General features: G+C 41.9%; 2 protein-coding genes across 3 annotated transcripts; one reads left to right on the forward strand and one right to left on the reverse strand.

Annotated features, from left to right (window-relative positions):
* Nucleotides 1-343: 343 nt before the first annotated feature.
* On the forward strand, nucleotides 344-9,528 carry LOC125290926 (trafficking protein particle complex subunit 14-like). The gene is made up of 11 exons (XM_048237373.1): nucleotides 344-936; nucleotides 1,614-1,709; nucleotides 1,857-1,986; nucleotides 4,933-5,019; nucleotides 5,191-5,311; nucleotides 5,506-5,650; nucleotides 5,861-5,943; nucleotides 6,105-6,256; nucleotides 6,487-6,623; nucleotides 8,212-8,405; nucleotides 9,204-9,528. Exons 1-11 carry the CDS (start codon nucleotides 457-459, stop codon nucleotides 9,358-9,360), a joined length of 1,782 nt encoding a protein of 593 aa, XP_048093330.1. The 5' UTR covers nucleotides 344-456; the 3' UTR covers nucleotides 9,361-9,528.
* Nucleotides 9,529-10,906: 1,378 nt separating this feature from the next.
* On the reverse strand, nucleotides 10,907-21,116 carry zgc:152891 (uncharacterized protein LOC767741 homolog). 2 transcript variants are annotated; one of them, XM_048237089.1, is made up of 15 exons: nucleotides 21,076-21,116; nucleotides 20,477-20,659; nucleotides 20,141-20,345; nucleotides 19,627-19,708; nucleotides 17,877-17,966; nucleotides 16,431-16,546; nucleotides 16,126-16,298; nucleotides 15,561-15,704; nucleotides 15,155-15,358; nucleotides 14,429-14,515; nucleotides 14,043-14,212; nucleotides 13,456-13,577; nucleotides 12,912-13,012; nucleotides 11,785-11,955; nucleotides 10,907-11,289 (listed from the first exon to the last, which is right to left on the reverse strand). In XM_048237089.1, exons 2-15 carry the CDS (start codon nucleotides 20,618-20,620, stop codon nucleotides 11,110-11,112), a joined length of 1,989 nt encoding a protein of 662 aa, XP_048093046.1. In that variant the 5' UTR covers nucleotides 20,621-20,659; nucleotides 21,076-21,116; the 3' UTR covers nucleotides 10,907-11,109. The 2 variants fall into 2 exon arrangements, with proteins under 2 accessions (XP_048093046.1, XP_048093043.1); XM_048237086.1 differs by having other exon boundaries at nucleotides 20,477-21,105.
* Between the last annotated feature and the right edge of the window lie 683 nt (nucleotides 21,117-21,799).

Raw genomic sequence — 21,799 nt, forward strand, 5'->3', positions numbered from 1 at the left:
AACTTGGGAGCTTGGAGTGAAAATCACACATTTTTTATAGCCTGGGCTAGTTTAGGATGGATGGATTAATTTTTATGAAGTCTGAATTCGCCTACTCTAACGATAGGCTAAATAGTCGAATTGCTTATCCAAGTTAGATAACAGACATTTATTAAATTGAGTTCATAAGGTAGGCTAATATAATCAGTTTCAAATATTTCGGCTACTTGTCAGGGTTTACATGTTAACTTGGTGGTTAAGGGAAAGCTTCGCCCTAACACTGTAGGCCAGTTGTGTTCAGGTCTCTGACCACATCGCTCCTTTGCCCTATTTACACCTTCATGGCATATTTGGTTTCGACGTTCCATTGCTTATGCCTCTTCGGTTCCTTCAGACGACCGCCCCCGCCCCCCAACATCCATGCCATAGCCTAAATGTGTGTGTTTGGTTTATCGATGGACCACTGCCACAACCACGATGGTGCATATGATGGAGTCACAATGCGAATATTTCATGTATTTTCCTGCGGTTCCGATATCAGACTTGTCAGACCCTGGACGGTACCGAACACTCCCAAGACGAAGTCATCTCTACCTGGGAGAGACTGTGCGCTTCTTGCTGGTTCTGCGGTGCAGCGATGCGGAGAGGGACACATTGACAAGAACCGGCAGCGCATTTGAATTCGGTGTCGAGAGTCCAAACGGTCGTGCATGGAGAGAACTGGCAGGTTCGCTTTGCGCAGTGGCGAGTGTGAGTCCAGGGGAAAGACATCGCTCTCACGCCTACCTCGACCATGATCACAGTAGCGGGAATGAAGGTCCTGAGGAGGGGGAAGAAAATGATGGAAGATCGTCAGTCAGGAGAGATGCTGGAGGTGGTGGCTTTAGAGAATGCAAGCCTCTGCTTATTCATAACAACGGCAGCGGTGTCCGTGAAATCCGCAGGGCCCCTCTGAAGGTATGAAACTCGTCTGAAAATCCATACAGGCGTAAGGGAGCAATATGATTTCTTTAAGCGTGAAGTAAATGATTAATTTGATTATTTTGACACGTTGGGAAGTGATCTTGTGTTAATTAACACTGACAGTGAAAATATTCCTCAATCTACCAAGACTATCTCATGAGATATCATTTAGTATAGCATTTTGAATGCATACTGTGAGAGATTGCATGTAGACTGTGAGAGATTGCTCTCCCTTTTTCCATTTTGCTTTCCACACCATAACAAACTTATGCTTCACAGCCATGTGCTGTATTTATGTCACCTATAACAATGGGCTCTTAACTGCTAAAGAAATACAATAGAGAAGCCCTCCTTCTGGGACTCACAAAAAATGATGTGCTCAAGGTTTATGTAATATGTCTCTGCATGAGCACGAAGGCAAATAGAGCAGAAATAATGGTCTTGTTCCCTTCTCTCTTTATTTTGGTGTCTTCCTCTGTCCACTCACTCACTCTATCGTTTTTTCTCCCTGTTTTCCTCGCTACATCTCTCCGATTCCCTTTTTCACCCTTATACCTTCTGATCTGCTGACCCTCTCTGGTACTCTTTGACTTCTTGGACTCACTTTTACCCATCATGCACTTTTCTGACATTCATTGATTGATTTACATCATACTGTTTGTTTCTTCCAGTCGCCCTTGGACGAGCCAGTGGTCCTGAGTGATGAGGTCATCTTTCCCTTGACTGTGTCCCTTGATAAACTCCCTGTCAACACACACAAGGTCAAGGTCAGAGTTCAGTGGTTGGGTGCCACACAATATATGTGTTCAATTATTGTTTAAACATGTAGTTGTGTGTCTCTATTATTCCATCATGAATGTCCTAATGTAACAGCAGTAACTGCTACCGTTTTGCGCTGTCTGTGTGCACGTTAGGTGATGGTGACTGTGTGGAAGCAGGAGGCTGATAAAGCAGAGGTGCAGGAGAATGGTTACCTCACAATCCTGCAGCAGCAAGCGCCGACGCTCACCTTCCGACAGGATCTCAACACCTTTAAAGCTCAAGGTGTGTCCCTCTGTTTACAAAACATGCCTATGTGTCTGAATATTTCAGAACCAAGTCAAGTCAAGTTTATTTATATAGCACATTTCATACACAGAGGTCATTCAATGTGCTTTACATAAACAAAACCAAACAATAATAACAAATAAAAGCATAGAAGGGCAATATAGTCAAAGAATAGTTAAAAGGTAAAGATCATAATAAAAAGAAAAACATAAAACACAAGGTAAAGTCATTTTAAAAATAAAGAATAATTAGTAAGCAAAAAACAAAGGCAAAAGTAGTAAAAAAGTAATAAAAGACAAAGTAGAATAATTATCAAGGCAGATTCAGAATTTGTAACTTCGGCACAGTTAGCAGAAAGCATCTGAGAACAGTTTGGTCTTAAGTCTAGATTTAAAACTGGCTACAGTTGGGGCCTTTTTTAATGTCATCCGAAAGTTGGTTCCACAGCTGAGCGCGCATAGCAGCTAAAAGCTGCTTCACCATGTTTAGTTCTAACTGTAGGTTTTACTAGCAGGTTTTTCACCTGGGACCTGAGAGGACGAGAACAGGTGTACTGCTGAAGCATGTCTGACAAGTATTTAGGTCCTGCTCCATTTACTGATTTATAAACAAGCAATAGTGCTTTAAAGTAAATTCTGTGACTTACTGGAAGCCAGTGCAAGGACTTAAGAATTGGAGTAATGTGGTCAGTTCTTTTAGTTTTTGTTAGAGTCCTAGCTGCTGCATTTTTTGTATCACCTGAAGCTGTTTAATAGTCTTTTTAGGAAGGCCTGTGAACAGTCCATTGCAGTAATCAACCCTGCTGGAGATAAATGCATGAATGAGTTTTTCTAAGTCATGTTTTGACATCAGCCCTCTGAGTTTGGCAATATTTTTTGAGGTGGTAAAAAGCTGATTTAGTTATCGCTTTCATGTGGCTGTTGAAATTTAGATCACTGTCAATTAATACACCAAGATTTTTAACAGTATCCTTTGCCTTCAACCCTTTTGTGTCAAGGAGAGTGGCAACCCTAAGTCTTTCCTCATTTTTACCAAATATAATTACTTCAGTTTTTTCTTTGTTCAGCTGAAGAAAATTTTGAGACATCCAGGTGTTGATTTGTTCTATACACTGACACATAGATTCAAGAGGACCATAGTCGTTTGGTGATAGAGCTAAGTAAATTTGTGTGTCATCTGCATAGCTATGATATGAAATCAAATTATTTTGAATGATTTGTCCAAGTGGGAGCATATAGAGGTTGAATAATAGTGGCCCCAAGATTGACCCCTGGGGAACACCACAGGCCAAGGACGTTGGTGTTGAGGTACAGTTTCCGATGGCAACAAAGAAGCTCCTTTCTTGTAGATATGATTTTAGCCAGCTGATAACTATGCCTGTAAATCCAACCCAGTGTTCTAGTCTGTGTAGTAAAATATTGTGATCAACAGTGTCAAATGCTGCACTAAGGTCCAGTAGCACTAGGACTGATGTTTTACCTGAATCTGTGTTGAGGCGTATGTCATTGGAAACTTTAATGAGAGCTGTTTCAGTGCTGTGATTTGCCCGAAAACCAGACTGAAAGTAATCAAAATACCCATTTGATGTTAGGAAGGTGGTTAATTGATTAAAGACTACTTTTTCAATAATTTTGCCAATAAAAGGTAGATTGGATATGGGCCTGTAATTGTTTAGCATGGAGGCATCCAGGTTATTCTTCTTGAGAAGTGGCTTTACAACAGCTGTTGTGACTTAGGAAAGGTGCCAGACAGCAGTGATACATTTACAATTTGAAGGACATCCGCCGCTATGAGGTGAAAAACAGTTTTGAAGAAATTGGTAGGCAGAGTGTCTAAGACACATGTGGAAGAGCTGAGATTCTGTACGTTTTTTTCAAGTGTTTTCAGTAGTTCATCAAGCTGAACTCTGACATCAAGTTTAGTTTCCCTCTGTTTGTTGCTGGAAGTTCAGGTTGTTGAATTTGTAATTGAGCAGATATGTTGAGTCTGATTTTGTCAATTTTACCTTTAAAAAAAAGATGAAAACTCATTGCATTTATTAGTTGAGAGAAGTTCAGGCTTAATTGTGAGGGGGGGATTTGTTAACTTATCAACAGTTGAAAATAGAATACGAAGTGTTATTTGAACTTCTATTGATAATGTTAGAAAAGAAAGACTGTCTTGCTTTGCATATTTCAGAGTTATATGTGCGGAGCATCTTTTTATGGATTTCATAGTGGATCTGAAGTTTGTATTTACGCCATTTTCTTTCAGTCTTCCTACACTCTCTTTTTAGAAGTTTAACTGCTGGATTTTGCCTCCATGGTGCTTTCTGTTTGTCCTTAACTTTCTTGAATTGTAATAGAGCAATGTCATCCATAATGTTTGCCATTTTTGCATTAAAGTGATCAAATAAGTCTTCAGAGTCTGACAGTTGACTTGACTTTAGTGAAAGTGCTTGCTCAAAGAGAGCACTTGTCTGATCATTTATGAACCATGACTGTAAACAACAGTAACTTTCAGGCCCATAGACATCAGCAGTGCTCAGTTCTCCCATCCCACCCTTTTGGCTGCAATATCATTAACCTCCATTGGATGCCTGAATGCGGGATTTACTGAGCCAGCACTGGCACTTGCTACAAACAATGTATCACTTTCTGATGACATGTGTTTTGGGAAATTAGGGATTAGGGAAATTAAATTAAATCCCATCTACTGCAACTCTTGAAGATTAAATGGAGGTCACGTCATCAGTAGTCCCAAGAGGTCTTCAAATGCTCCTTCAGTGTTCCTAATCAAATGCATGGTCATAGTTCTCTCTAATCAACTCAACCTCACTCGGCCCATCTCTAAAGATTGACAACACTCACAAAGACCCTTCAGATAAAATAAGCCCTTCAAACCACTCGTTATCTTACTCTCCTATCCATTCAGTGAGTTGAGACGTATTTATTTTTTCCCCAGTGAGCACGACTTTGACGGTGCTACCGCCCCCGACTGTGAGATGCAAGCAGATGACCGTTGCTGGGAAACATCTCACAGTGCTGAAAGGTAGGAAGCGCAAGCCTTGGGAGATGCCCATATCCAAACTTTAAGCTCTCTTGCTGCTGAAGACAAGAATTACAGGAGTGGTTCTGATAATGCTCTGTCATTTTGAAATTGTTGTTGTTATTGTTGTTTGTGGTTTACACTTGTATTCTCTCCATTCTTTCTGTCGGTCAGTGTTAAATGAGTGTTCCCAGGAGGACATTAGCATCCATGACCTGAGGATTCTGCCAAACTTCAATGCATCGTATCTACCCATGATGCCAGATGGGTCTGTCTTGCTGGTTGACAATGTCTGGTAGGCGCCCGTGTACATGCTTGTTTGTGTGTATGTGTATGTGTTTGATGGTGTGCTTTCACTGACAGTACATATGTATCTATATGCAAAACAGTCTGGCATCTTATTTCATGAGCTGTCTCATATTAAAAAGTCATTTTTTTAACATTTATGGACACTGAGTCAAGATAGAACCTTCCCTTTTCTACTACCAGCCACCAATCAGGAGAAGTTGCCATGGCATCGTTTTGTCGAATGGAAAGTTTTGCCTGCCAGCTACCCAGCATGCTCAGCTCCTTGGAGGAACATGACTTCCTGTTTCAGCTGCAGATGAGTGACATGTCCCAAGATGACTCTGAGGTGAGGGGGTGAGCTACATAGTTAACATGGAGACCAGTGGTCATGAACAACTAGTCCGTCATTAAAATGGTGAGATGAGGCAGCACACACACAGTGCCAGTGATGCAAGGCAACACAAAATGCCACTAACACATCATCTTCATCATCACCATAATTGTTGTCATAATTATCATCATCATCAGATCATTAAGATTATGTCCCTTTTGGCAGGGTCTTGAGGTACCCTTAGTAGCAGTGCTCCAGTGGTCTACTGCTAAAATGCCTTTCACCAACTGTATCTATACACATTACAGGTAGGTTAGTGTTACATTTTGTGATCTTTCTGGTCCAAAAAAATTATAATATATTCTAAAATTTATTTAGACTAATTTTATTTATAAAGGAAAAAGGGTATTTTTTACCCACAATACATACGTTGGCCTCTCTTTTCTTCTGAAATCCTCTGTTCCATCAGGCTACCCAGTATTAGGTTGGATCGACCACGCTTCGTGATGACAGCCAGTTGCCCCAGTAAAGTCAACACACAGGACCTTTTTCGGGTCCGCTACACCTTATTCAACAACCTACAGGATTTCCTGGCTGTGAGACTGGTGTGGACCCCAGAAGGTAAGATAACTGTGTGAATACAGTCAAGTTTTGTGACAGATAGTTGACGAAATAACACATTGACAAATAAATATCAGAGAAATATTTTATTAAGCAACAAATTACAGAATGTAATGTATAGTTCTTGTCACCATTATGTACTTCATCTCATTTTTCTGCTAATAAGGTATATCACTTCTGCACAACTAATCTCCATCGATTCCCTTCTTCTCTGTGACACTCTTCTCCAGGGCGTGGCCAAAGTGAAGAAACGGCAACTGGCCCTGTAGTCTGTCAGTCACCTCTCAGTAACCTCGGCCACTGTCGCAAAGGCAGCACCCTCTCCTTCACTGTGGCCTTCCAGATTCTGAGAGCTGGACTCTATGAGGTACACCCAGGATACTTTTACTTTGCATGCAAATAAATAAGCCCACTACTGCCCAGGGAAGACTGTCCTAAGGCAGGACTCTGTTACAGTGCCTATAAAAAGTATTCCCCCCTTGGATATTTTCCTTTTTATTGCTTTAATAAATGGAATATTTGTCCATTTAATTTGGCCTTTTTTACAATAATTTACAAAAATGTACAAATTTAATGTCAAAGTGAAAGAACATTTCTACAGAGTAATGTTAATTAAAAATGGTGAAATCCATCATTGAGGAATGTAAGGAATATAGCAAACATGCAAATCTGCCTAGAGCAGGCCATCACCACAAACTGAGTGACCGTTCAAGAAGAATAATGGTGGGGCAGGCCACCAAGGCACCTATGACAACTCTAATGAAGTTAAAAGCTTTAGCAGAGATTGGAGAAACGATGCATACAACAACTATTGCCCGAGTTCTTTACCAGTCAACGGTCTATGGGTGAGTGGCAAAGCTCTTATTAAATCTCAACTAGAGTTCGCCCAAAGACATTTGGGAGACTCCAAGGTCAAGGAAGCTCAAGAAAGATGTTTGTTGGTCTGATGAGACCAAAATTGAGCTTTTTGGCCATCAGACTAGATTCTATTTTTGGAGGACACCAAACACTGCACCATCCCTAATTTGAAGCATGGTGGTGGTAGCATCAGGCTGTGGGGATACTTTTCGACAGCAGGCCCGCATAGACTTGTAAAAGTAAAAGTAAAATTAATTTAGCAAAATACATGGAAATCCTGGAGGACAATCTGATTCAGTCTGCAAGAGAACTACAACTTGGAGGAAGATTTACCTTCCAGCAAGACAATAAGCCAAAGCAGACAGCGAAAACTACACAGAAATAGTTTAAAGACAACAAGGTGAAAGTTCTGTTCACACCCGGTCCCTTTCCAACCGACAGAGCTTGAGTAAAATTGCAGAATCAAGATGTGTAACCTTACCTAACATATCCACCAGGTTCCATGCTTTAATTGCGGCCAAATGTACATCTACTAAATGCTGACTTGACAAAATAAATTAATCAAGATCCCATTTATAAAAGCAGTAAAAGTTGAAATATCCAAGGGGGGTGAATACTTTTTACAGGCACTGTATGTTCACTTCATTGATGCTTTATGTTAAAGAGAGAGAATTGTCATTATGTTCTTGAGTCATTGGTGTGTTGTGCTTCAGAGTTCTCCTGTTGCCAGCACAAGTTCACTTCCAGGCTCCATGAAATACTATTATACCACCTTCAAATTATGGCCCTGGGTGCTTTAAATGTCCTTGATTGAATTTTAAAGGCCCATTCAAATTTAAAATTTGAATTTCTCTTTCTGTGTCTGCCATGCAGGATGGTTTGTTTTTTGGGTCAGTTTTGATAGGGTGTAAAAAGACAGTGAGTTATATCACCAGGAAAGCTGAGTGAAGTGAGAGTGGAGGTCAATATTTGTTACAGTTTCTCTTTGAAAATCTTAAAAAAGCAAATCTTCAATAGTGTACCGGTATACAAAAGGCATTATTATGTTTACCCTGAGCTTCTTCATGGTCACACTGAAATACCCTCTGCCATTCCAGCTGAGTCAGCACATGAAACTGAAGCTGCAGTTCACGGCGCCAGTGTCCAATCCTCCGGTGGACGCGCGACCCCTTTCCCGCAAGAACAGCCCCTCCAGCCCAGCCGTCAGAGACCTGCTGGACCGGCACCAGACCAGCCTGGGCCGCTCCCAGTCCTTCTCCCATCAGCAGCCCTCGCGCTCCCACATCATGAGGTACAGTTCACCACACGTATAAGTATACTGTATATATACTCTTTTGATCCCGTGAGGGAACTTTGGTCTCTGCATTTATCCCAATCCGTCAATTAGTGAAACACAGTCAGCACAGAATGAAGTGAAGCACACACTAATTCCGACGCAGTGAGCTGCCTGCTACAGCGGCACTCGCGGAGCAATGAGGGGTTAGGTGCCTTGCTCAAGGGCACTTCAGCCATTCCTACTGGTCGGGGTCCGAACCGGCCGAAGCCCTAACCAGTAGGCCATGGCTGCCCCCACAGGGTCACCTCACCCGGGCAGTCAGTACGGCTATGGACCCTTTCAAGAGAGTTCCATTATCAGCATCATAGTTGGCCCACAAGACTTCCTTTTTAACATTCCATATGTTATCTTAATGCAGAGGAAGTAGATTGGGGCCCAAATAGAATGTTCAAGCATTGTTTTTGTTTTTATTGTTGAAAGGGTCTATAACCAAAGATCCTTGATTACTAGCTCCGCTTTAACCCTCTCTGCTATAACTACTGGAGTAGCCCATAGAAACTTGAAAATAAACTCCTTATGCCAGGAATCAAAACCCATGCGCCATTTATTTATTGTAGATATTGCTATTCAAAGTGCACTGCAGCATACTGGTTTTCCATTAGTCTGTGCCCTCTCCTTAAAACACCCCACAAATTATCTTCGCTAAGGGCTTGTCATTTATGATGAGCTACAGTGGCATCTACATGGTTATGTTATTGGCCTGTTGTTCAGTGAGGTTATGATTTATATGTGTCTCTATGTGTGGTCTCTCAGAGCTGGCAGTGCCATGGAGCGGCGTGCCATCACCCCCCCTGTGGGCTCGCCAGTGGGCAGGCCACTGTACCTGCCCCCTCAGGAGAAGGCCGTCCTCTCGCTGGACAAGATCGCCAAGAGAGAGTGCAAAGTGCTCGTCCTGGAGCCTCGTAGCTGAGGGGAACGCACAGAGAGCGAGCAGCACGGACTGAGACAGGGCGAAACGTTAAAGGAGAATTCCAGTGTGATGAAGTGTGTTGAAACATGATACCGAGTGTGAACGTATGTCTCATAGCTCATCTCGGCTTGTCCCCTGCACTCAGATATCTGCCGCTTGTTAGCCGATGCTACCAACAGTTTTTCGATTGGGGTGCCTCGGGCATTGGCCTAGCCATGCAAATAAATCACTGTTTTACACCATTTACGAGGCTCAAAGTAGCTCCATACTTCATTGGTAGACTTCCGAGGGCCTTGACATTTAAAACGGGATATTGAGAATTTGTGAAAAAGCACTGGTAGTTTATTTACAAGACGATTTATACAGACAGTACCTTCATGAAGTTTACCGTTCGCCGCCATCTTAAATTTAGTCACGATAAGTCGAGCGACAAGGAGTACGAATGAAGAGGTATGATAAGGGATCAGATTCCAAAAATAATTCAGTGGAAATGCATGGATTCTAGTTGCTTCCAGTAGATCGTTCAAGATGGCGGTGAATGGTAAACTTCATGAAGGTACTGTCTGTATAAATCACCTTGTAAATAAACTACCAGTGCTTTTTCTCTCAAAGTTCTCAATGTCTCGTTTTAAATGTCAAGGCCCTCGGAAGTCTACCAATGAAGTGAAGTTGAATAGAGACTCACAACTTCTGTTGAGGTGACTTTTACATTCCTTTAGGGAATTCCTTTTAACTTATTTCACAATGCATTTGTTTTGTTTTATGAAGCCTTTTTATTTGTGTACAAAAATCAGTCTTGCAGTTTAAATGTAGAATCTACCTGGGGGGTGTGCTGGGTGTAGTGGGAGACGACACCACTCAACAGAGACACTCATGTGATCGCTCTGTGGTGGCCTCTTTGAGGAGACAGTGCTGGCTTTCTTCACTTAATAGAAACAACCCCTTTTCTTGTTCTGCTGTTTACGGTCAAAGGAGAGAACAATGACACGCACTGTTTTCTAAAATAAGGCAGGGGTAAGGGTATATTATTATACCAGTGCACTTTTTTTTCCTGTGAACGTTAAGATTAATGTGCAAGTGTTAAATTTCTGTATGCATGTGTCTTTGTAAATAAGTTACTTGTATGACTGTATTACCTTTCTACTAATGCCTGTATGTATGAGACAACATTTGCAAATACACTTTTAAACATTGTCAACTGTACTACCTGCACTGCTTTCAGCTAATCTCCTTTCTAATAAATAACACTGCATCTGCAGTTGTTCTTCTCTTGTGCAGTGGGATGTATTGGCATTATGCAGGAGAAGTGGGATTTATGAAGCTGATGTCTGTGACAAGTTGCAGGGTTTTATTTTTACAGACTCATCAATCCATGGTATAAAAAAGACTGTAGACTAACATAGTTATGGGAGCATTGCTTTAATATTTCAATTAATAAAAAAAAAAAAAAGTGCTACAGAGGGGTTGCTGTAGCACAAGTCTCCCACTCACTTCCTGTCACTCTTCACAGTCCTGTATGAATAAAAGCATACCCCCCCCCCCCACCTCCCCAAAAATAGCTACACAAGATCAAGTAATAAAGTGTACTGCCAGTAGACCTACTGTGAAGGACATTAGCAGAGAAAATAATGTGGAAGATATCAGGATTAATTGAAATAAGCAACAGAATGAATGTGAGTGAATGAGTTTGAAGGCCTTCTATTGCTAAGCTACGTGTGCAGAAATAGCATCTCCCTTTCTAATCTAGCTTTAGATCGCTACGCTGTTCTCAATTAGAAGAGGGGAGAGATAAGGGTAGGGAAGTTCCATCTTGCTGTTTCTTTCTGAGATCTCCTCTGCTATTGCCCTCAGATCACTCTGCACCTCCTCAACCAGCCTGTAGTGGGCGCCATTGCTGAAGTAAGGCTCGCGGTACTGACACAAAGGCACCTGGGGAAACAGAAGAGACACTTGATGTCAAACCTACAACAGTAACATGACCCAGACATAACCAAATGCAATTAGTCACAGGGAAATGAGCTATCACTAGCACAGAAGTAGACTGCGGGCAACGATACAACCTTGCCCTGGGGTCGTATCACAAAAGGAAATTATGTACAGATCACAGAGTGAAAAAGGACCACTGCTAGCAGAAGAGGGGAACAGCAATTCTCAACAGGAGCACCATGAAAGTGTCATGATAAGCACAAAATTAAAATGTTCACTGCTGTTTAAGGCAGGCTTTTCACAAACATGTTGTTTTAGGTATAGTAATGTAGTCATTTTCCTTCCTTGTACACAACCTGCTCACATGTCACAGTTATATAACTGCATTTGCCAGTGAAATCTAATGGTAAGAAAGCCAAAATCTAATGTAACATACTTTTTTTTATCTAAATGATACAAAAAAAGAGCAGGGCTCGTTCTAGTTTAAGTGCTCCTTACAAAGTTGGCTGCTGGCTGGGAGAGCAGGGTGAGGGTGGTGAGCACGCTACAGGTGGCGTTGACTTCGGGCAGGAAGGTCATTAGGTCATCCTCCCTCACCAGGCCTTTCGACTGAGGGGGCGGCCTGGACATTGAGGCCGGACAGTTTGGCATCCACAGGTTGAAGTCCAGCTGTTCAGTGTTTTTGGAAAAAACAGAAACAGATATTATACTGTCCTGGGTTTTATCTAACAAACTGAGAGTGACCGTGTTCAAAATGATAATTTAGTTATTCAATATCTAGTTTGTAGTTATTTAATGCAATTCTTTGTTTTTAATGCACAAACACGTAAATACATGTGCACATATGAAAGAAGAGGCAGTGCACATACCTGATCAAACACCCCGTTAGGGGCCAGTAGAGAGGTCCAGGCTCAAAATGATAATATCTCGTTTGTAGTTATTCAATATCTAGTTTGTAGTTATTCAATGCAATATAAGAACCAGGGTCAAGAGTTTCTAAGTTAAAGGAACCATATGTAAGATTGTGGCCAAAACTGGTACTGCAATCACTTTCAAATTACTGTAGAGCGGTGTATCCCCTCCCCCTCCCCCCTGACTCGAGGTTGCCAACCTGGATGCTGAAACACCACTGACTTCCTGATTAGTAGATAAGTGGAGGGTCGAGCATCAGGCCAAAACACAACATGACATGACAAAACACAACATCAACATCAGTTGAGGGCTGCTACTTCACTTTTTAAATGACAGTATCCTGGCCGGACTACTGTTGTCAGTGATATAAGTATTTGAAATGAACATGATTTCTTAATGTCTAGTGACATATCAGGGCCATTTTATGATTAATTGAAATACATTTCTTACATACGGTTCCTTTAAGTTTTGTTAGCTCTAATGGAAAAGTTGTGAGGAAGCAGTCTGAATCTCCACATTCCCTCACACAGAATTATCTCCTTTCACGTCAACATATTTTAGACCTAAAATATAGCGGTAAAACATTGCTCCAACTAAGCAAACAACTGTCTTTCAAATGCCACTGGGGCTAGACCATGAAGTTCGCAGCTGCTTGCTAAATCAAACCAAGTCTTCAAACAGAGACATGCCGTCATTTAAAGCGATCTGCGTACTTGAGAGAAGTTGACTGCAGCGTGCAAGGCAGAGCTGCTGAATATCACCATGGTGATGAACTTGCTCAGCTCCTCCTTGCTCTCGAATGACTGTGGCATTCCTGCAGAAGAAACACAGAGTAGTCTGAATATCAAACAGGAGGCTGTTCTATCCCCATAATAACATGCTACACAACGCAAGTTGTGTTGTTTTCAACACATTCGTTTTAAGAGTGTGGTGGTTCTGGCATATTCCCTTTGATATTGGGCAATAGTTTTATTTTTCTGAGGAACTTCAAACATCAGGAAGCAAATTGTTATGATAATCTAATCAGGATGCATCAAACAGGTCATGCAGTTGCCCAGCAACATTGCTCAAAACATCTCATGTATAGAAGTCAAGCAATAAAGAAGGCAAACACACTGTATCACAGAATAATAATGTTATTGGACACATAAGACATGAAAATGTGATTAAATTGCCGGTTTTGTGACAACATGCAATGCATGTATGAAGCAAATAATGGCTTTCATCAAACATATGATGAAACATATGTTTCCTTACCAGATTCTGCTTTCCCCAGAAAGCCCTTTGTGAAAATTTCCTTGATCCAGCTCTGCAGCTCGCTATCCTCTTGGACCTCTGTGTTGCTATGGTAATACACATCTACCCACTTTGTGACAAACCTAGGTAGCATGCAAATAAGTGCCAGTAATTTCACACCAGTACAAATACTCAGAAATGTGAAATGCAAATCATGCAAATCAGAGCCCCTTTCGTAGGTATTAATGGATCATGTTCTAAGATAATGGTGAAGAAACATTAGACTTGGTGTAACAGACAATCCTGTAGGACAACCGTTGATGGTCACACCATTGGTCATACCATATTATACCTAGAGTGCTTATGCCGTTGATCCAAAGATACATGTATACAGAGAACTGTATACAGAGAATATTAGATGGCTAGACTATGTGGCTAGGTTGGCTTGGTTATATAGGTGTTGCTCAGCTGTGACTGAATATTAATTTGAAGTGATCTACTGATGTGGAATCAAAAGCTGGAAAGGATACAATACTAAACCTTTCACTTCAAGGACGTAAATGGGTGCCGGAAATAAGGGCACATTCGCGATGAAGAGCCATTCTCACCTATTTAGAGCGTTCCACACTTTCAGAGCATCTTGGGCATAGTAGCAGTTGGGAAGTGAGTCCAGTCCCCTTGCCTTCAGGTCCTCTGGAACACACAACGTGTCGTAACGTAGCCTGGCCATGGCGTGCGCCAGCAGAACAGGAATTGCCTTCAGACCACAGCCTATGGCCTAGGGCCCGGACAGGAACCAGTGTCAGCCCACTCATATGCAAAGGCAGCAACACAAAGCATACGTGTGCATCAGATGCCAAAATCTACATGTGCAGTGCATGAATTTCAACATACATAGTCGTAAATATTGCAAGTATTCTTGTGCATTCGTTGTTTTTAATGCACAAACACGTAAATACATGTGCACATATGAAAGAAGAGGCAGTGCACATACCCGATCAAACACCCCGTTAGGGGCCAGTAGAGAGGCTCGGGCTTGGATATTGATTTGGAGAGAACTCCTAATGTGTGGCATCAGAAGCTGGGAAGGGGACCAAAGTAAAGGTTTACATTTACATTTATTCATTAATTTATCCAAAGCGATTCACTAAAATGAGGAATAACATTCAAGCTACAATGAGGAGGAGACCTTAGGTAGCAATTAATACTACATCAATCAATAGTATTATTAGATGATAATGACAAAAAAAAAATAATTTCCATAACCTACTATATAATGAATGGTCCTACAAAATACCGACCAAAGATTTCAGAGCAGCCACGTAGCGCTTTGACTTTTTTAGAGCGGAGGATGACTAAATAGGCATTGAATAAACAAAGTTAGGCTAACCACAACTACTCATGCAAGCAGTAAACCTAATAACCAAAACATAACCAAATATATTTGTATTAATATATTTTGACAAGTTTAGACTGCTACAACAAAATTCCCTGATATTCCATGACTTGATGTACCAATCTGCATCAGCTCTACGGAAGACTAAAAGCCCACTTCTGTTCTCTGGGAAGATTTGACTTTGAAATGGAGAGTAAAATACAAATCTAGCAGTTCTACTCTCCCTCTTCGTATAAAGATTAGTTTTTCATGGTTTGTGGCCACCCATTTCAGGTCATGTGAGGATAATGTTGAAGAGCAGCTTCTCCTCTGGCATAGGCCTACCCTGTGAATAGGATGCACTTCCGGTAGCTGCCTTAGTGTGGCGATACAGCACACCTCTCCCAGTAGATGAGTGTGCAGGAAATGGGAGATGAGCTGGTGACACTGGAAGTCTGCACAGCGAGTCCACATTTTGGCCAGCAGCCAATCAGGCTGAGGGTCAGATGGCAGGAACACTGGATTTTCTGTGGCGGGTTTCTGTTGGAGCTATGGGGGTGACAATGAGTAGTGAGTAACTGACAACTGTTGTGAGCCACATGTTAGTGATAGTAGTTATCACTGAAAGGAACACTCTCAGTCTAGGGAACTGAGGATAAATACAAATGAAAAGTATTATGAATGGAAATATACAAGATGAAATGCAGTATAATAAAAACACCTGGGTGCACAGCATAAGTACTAAACAGACCTGGATGGCTATGGGTTTTAGAGTTCCATCTGGGCCCGCGTGCAGAAGGCACAGAGGAGCGGTCAAGTGCTGTTGTTTCCCATTGATGATGTTTGGTGGCACACCTTCCAACACCTCATAATCCAACAGAAACACCTTCCCTGTCTGTAGCCATGAATACGATACACAAAGACCAAGAGAAAATGTGAAAAAGGATAAGTATATATACTCTTTTCATCCCGTGAGGGGAAATTTGGTCTCTGCATTTATCCCAATCCGTGAATTAGTGAAACACACTCAGCACACAGTGAAGTGAAGCACACACTAATCCCGGCGCAGTGAGCTGCCTGCAACAACAGCAGCGCTCAGGGAGCAGTGAGGGGTTAGGTGCCTTGCTCAAGAGCACTTCAGCCGTGCCTACTAGTCGGGATTCGAACCAGGCAACCCTCCGGTTACAAGTCCGAAGCGCTAACCAGTAGGCCACGGCTGCCCAATGCACACTAGATGACAACTCATTGCCAGTGAGTTAAGAAACTAAAACTGAAACTAAAGCAAACTACACTTAAGTGTGGATGGATACACATACCTCCAGCTCTAGTTCCAGGGAGGATCCCTCAGGGAGGAAAGGCTGGACTAACTCTGGGGTGACTGACAAGTTGGCGGGGATGCTGCGGATCTGCCGAACCAGAAGGGGATTGCAGCCATTCAGACACTGATATCCAAAGAAGGCATCTTCTCTCCAGTGGGACCAAACATACACTGGAACAGACAGAAGGGGAGACAGATAGACAGACAGGCAGACAAGCCCAAACCCAGCAGAGAGCTTAAGAGGGTAAATATGAGAGATGCTTTCAACATGGGCATTAACATGTAATCCTGAAATATACTTACTTGCAACGGGATTCCCACTACCATTGTGCAAGAAAAGACATTCTATCTCCTTAAAGCTTCTCCATGGTTCCTTCCTCTCCGCAAACCCCATTAGATAGTGCAAATTAGTGCCTGGGCTGAGGAAGGGAGGCAGAAAGAGAGAAGGAGAAAGACAGACAATAATCGTGATTATCAACAATCAATAATTATCAAAAATCAATACTGATGATTAATATTGCATTATGCAACTGCCTACAAAGACAACTCTCATTTAGACTCAAACTTAAGCTTTTTCTCACAGCATCTATGTTATACAGTGAAAGTACCTCTATGCATTGTCTATCAGACATCAACAGATGTCACTATTGATTAATACTGTGTGGTGACAGTCAATTGGACAATGACCAGACATCATACAAGGATACAAGGATACAAGGATACAAGGAAGTTTATTGTCACATGCATATAGTTACTGGAAGTAAGAAATGCAGTGAAATTATGTCTGGTGTCAGCCTATTTGTGCATTAATGGGGAGGGGGGGGGGTAAAGAGTGCAGTAGAAGAGGGGTTTAGTAGATTAAGTGGCAAGGGCTGCATAAAAAAGGTGGTGGAGGATTGGGATTGGGTGGGGGGCACCAACAAGGAGCACCCAAGAGCAACAGGGGCAAGGAAAAACTCCCTTACCAAGGAAGAAACCTTGGGCAGATCCCACGGCTCAAGGGGCTAACCCAACTGCCAGGGGTCTTGGTGTGTGTGTTGGGGGGATGACAGGGGAGATGGGATAGTGTGCTGTGTATGTGGGGAGAGGGCAGTGTGCAATATGTGTGTTGGGGAAGCTTCCTCATGAGACAATGTGCTGTGTATTTGGGGCAGTGTGCTGTAAGTATGTTGGGGATGTGTGTTGGAGAAGCTTCCTGATGATCATCACTGTGCAGCTGAATTCTAGCTGGCAAACTGAGACACAGTCATGCATGTAGTTACAAGGGTGACAGCAGCCAATCTCTGTCTTTATCCACAAGTATCTCAGCACTGACACAACTACTCATCACACAAACATGCTAAGCTGTTTCACAGTAGCCTAGAAATCTAGACGCACCCTAGCGGCGGCAAATTAATTTGCTCAGGATGGCCCGCCAGGCTAGTTTCACAGAGGAAGTGAAACATTTTATCACCTTCACAGAATAGATAAACCAAACATAACCAAGCATGGAAAAACCCTAAGTCAGCATTGTTACAATGCTATAATGCAGTTATGTTTTTATAATTAAGTAATAATAGCTTTCAAAATCTGCATTACAGAAGTTCAAGGTGCCCATTATGAGACCCAGGCTAATGTAATGCAGTGTACCACAAAGATTCATGGTGTAAGCACCATGCAAAAATGATGCATTTTTTTTGCACCACGCAAGTGAGGCACCATGCATATAACCATAAGTGCACAGTCATGCTGTTTCACCAATGCACCCACCTCTGACGTGTGTAACTCAGGTTTGGTCCCAAGGGTTGCAAAGACTGCATGTCCACACAGTGGGGTACTCCTTCAGCAAAGGTTTGCCACCTAGAACAGAGTCCAGACACGGTGACATAAACACACCAAGCTGAAGTGCATCATGCTAAGCAGGCTTTTAAGAAGAAAAACACTATTCAAGAACACCACATTGCTGTTCAGAGCCACTACGTTGTTCAATACCAGGAGAATCATCAATGCCCATTTTTGCGTTTTGTGAATAGTTTTTTTTTTGTGAAGCGAAACAAAGCGGAACTAACACCACCAGAAAAAATACATGGAAGCTGATTCGTAATTGTTTTTCTTTTCAACCTGCATTCTATTGTCACACAATCTCTTGCAACTTCTCAAACCTGACCATTTACATTTTGAGAAACACAAAGAAGTTTTTATCCATTTCATTATTTTCTCTATGTGAAAGGCTTACTGCATTCATGATCATCGCTGCTGTGCCTTACTGCTCACATTTCTGTCATTTTCTGTGTTGTATTGATGTTGATTTTTCAGCACTTTGTATTGCAATTTTACATGAAAGTAAAAAAATAAATAAAAATATAGCCGCAAGCGGCAATGGCGGGCCCGAGCACCTGCGGGCCGCAACCCGTGACATGTCGGAATCCAACAAAGCACCGATGTGGTGAGTTTGTGAAATGTACATATTTGATGTGTGTGCTATTTGTTTTTGTATTTGATTTTCTGCCACATGTACTTGCTTGGCCAGGTGGGGGCACAATGCAAGGCATTGTGGAAGGGTTATTATGTGGAAGGGTATTAAAATGAATAATTTCGCCATTTCATCAAATTACAACATATAAAAAAAAAGCTTCACAATTTATAATCAGGAACATCTCGGCGTCATGTATACCAACTTTGACATGAATCGGATCAACCGTCTATGAGGAGTATGTTAAAATTAATCATGTCCACAATGCACAAAATCTCAATTACCTCACTTCCTGTGGGTGTGGCTAATGGCATGTTAATACAAAAGTTGTTTGTTTTTGGGAGTTACACACACCCACCAAATTTGGTGTGTGTATCTTAGACTATATGCCAACCACAAGTCACAGTGACATAAGGGGGCGCTACGGAGTTCCTGGGCAACGCCCGGTGCCAATGCTTTCCCCCTGTGTATTTACAGTACCTCTTGACGTGTGTGCCAAATTTCATGCGTTTTCACCGATGGGAAGCACCTCTTTTGGCATCACAATTCATCACATTTTAGTCCGCACAAAATCCCAAATACCTCACTTCCTGTTGGGCGTGGCTAATGCATTGTCCATACGAAAGTTGTTCATCTTGGGGAGATACACACACCTACCAAATTTGGTGTGTCTAGCTGAAAGTATGTGCCAACCACTGGATCAATCACCTAAGGGGGCGCTACTGAGTCCCTGGGCCACGCCCGGGGCCAAGCCTTTATGCCTGTGTAGCCATTGTGATACCAGATGTGTGTGCCAAATTCCAAGACTTTTCATCCATGCTAAACACCTCAAAAATAGCAAAAAGGTGAACAAATAATAATAATAATAATAATAATAATAATAATGATAATAATAATAATCCTTTCAAAAACAATAGGGCTTCGCACCTCTCGGTCCGTCGGTGCTCGGGCCCTAAATAGATTGACTGGTTGGTTGATTGGAAGTTGTTGATTTCTGACAGACTTTGTGATTGCTCGGCTTTACCAGTAGGCTACTGTGAATCATACCTAATGTGCTGTTGTCTTCTGCTCAATTCTTGTGCCCTGTGCCCAATTAGGACCTGCAGTGCTTCCATGTTCAACAGGCATGCTGAAAAGAGAAGATGAGGAGGTTTACAGTGAAAAGCACACAAGAAAGGCCTTCTTTGACTGACTGTTACTGCAAGCGATGTTTCATTTTTGTGAGATTGGGTGTATTGTATTAAACATTTTTTAAACTTTCTGGGGAAACTGCAGGGAATGGAAACTCTTTCTCAACTTGGCTGTTTTTCGGAACTCTTATCTAAAACAGGTTGTCATGTGCGCTGCCGCTGATTCAGTATGTACGTGTTTGAACGTTAAAATGCAAGGGTTTGAAAGTCTTTCTACTGTACAACCTTGAAGACATTCTTAAAACAAACACACACAAACACACACACACCGCACACACACACACACACACACACACACACACACACACACATTCAAGATGCAAATGACAGATCACAGACAAGACATCAGATGTCCATAGTTCAGTGTTTACCATCTTCACAGCGCAGTTCTACATCACCATCAGCAGCCCGCAGCCACCTATGGCAGGGGAAGACTTGAACTTGAGGACCATGATTCACTTCAACAGTCTGGCAATGCCAGTCCAGTTCAGGAAATCCAGGCCGGGCCTCCAAACGTAAGCGGACCAGAGCCACCTGTTCCACATCATCACTTCCTCCCATTAATATTGTACAAGCCTTTCAAAAACAAATATGTGGACAGTTAAGCTGCGAAAGGGGATGCATTCTCTATGTGAACACGTTTAAAAAAGAAATATGTAGCTCTCAAAGTTTTAGCAAACAGTGATCAGTATGATTGCTATCCTTACCGAACCAGGTAATAAATGGCTTTCTGCATCTAACACAGCCGATACTATCCTGCCTTGGATGCTGATCAAGGAAACGTGTAGTATGCTGTAGGAGCCGGCAAGTGCTGGAGCTGCTGTTCTTATGGTAACGTGATAACCCTCCATCGGAATCCAGCGTAGTCACAACACTGAGAATTGGGTAGGCTTAATCCAATAATTTAATTAAAAACACTAAAACTTTTAGGCGAACTTGAGCTATGGTGAACAGTACGATCATACAGGAAGACGTGTTCCAACCGTTCTCTGCAGCCTAACCCATGCAGGAAAAGAAATGTTACAGCATTCAAGTTGTTTTGCACAGCTAGCGTTAAATTTCAATGTATTTGCATACACTATCTTCCCAACAACAAACAAGACACTACGTGAGGCATTTGAATTGGAAATAATTAGAGGGCAAGTTCACAGACGTCATCTTAACCCAACATAAGAGTAACAGTTTGTCACATTGAAATAGGCTACCTAGGCTACTTGATATATGATGTACTGTTTGCCTATTAATGAGAAGACAACCACAGAGGATGTAGTCTACATTTGGCCATTTAATATGTCAAGTTTCATACCTGGCTGTCGATGACGTTGGGTTGCTTTGCACAGAGAGAAGCCTTAGCAGTTATGTGTGCATTTCCTGTGCTTCTGGGTAGATGTAGATGATCATCACAATAGGATGTCCTAATATGGAAGCTCTGCCATCAGTTTACATTTTATTCAATTGCTTTGCTTTTTAAAATAAATATATTAATAAATAAATATGTATTATGTTTATATACATTCAGTACATTGTGTAGCCTATAGTCGAGCTGAACACAAAAATAATGTCAGATTTGATTTTAGAGAGACATTGAAAATAACTTTAACTGTTGAATATAACTAGTTTGATAACAGCATGACCCTAATTTTAATGATAGGCAAAGTCTCAAACCAAGGCCATTTGGACCAAACATTGTCACTCTTGCATTAGGGCACAATTGTGTTTGTTCAACTGCCGCAAAATGTTTTGCAACTGATTTGTTTTAATTAGTTGGACATTCCATAAAGTGACTGTTGTGCTGATGTGCATGCAATGCACCAACACATCAGGTGTGATGACAGACAAGGACCATGAGGTTAAAAGGGGTGAGTGGGAAGTTGCATGTCACAGACAGTTGCTTGTCACATGATAACACGGCTGTATTATACTGTATAAGCCAAATATGACACCAAATGAAGATTAATGGGAGCCAAAAGAATCTTATTGCTGAGCAGAGCGGATCTGGCTCACCAGGGCCGGTTCAGCCTACTACATTT

The sequence above is a fragment of the Alosa alosa genome, chromosome 2, assembly GCF_017589495.1.
Source record: "Alosa alosa isolate M-15738 ecotype Scorff River chromosome 2, AALO_Geno_1.1, whole genome shotgun sequence".
NCBI classification, from domain to species: Eukaryota; Metazoa; Chordata; class Actinopteri; order Clupeiformes; family Clupeidae; genus Alosa; species Alosa alosa.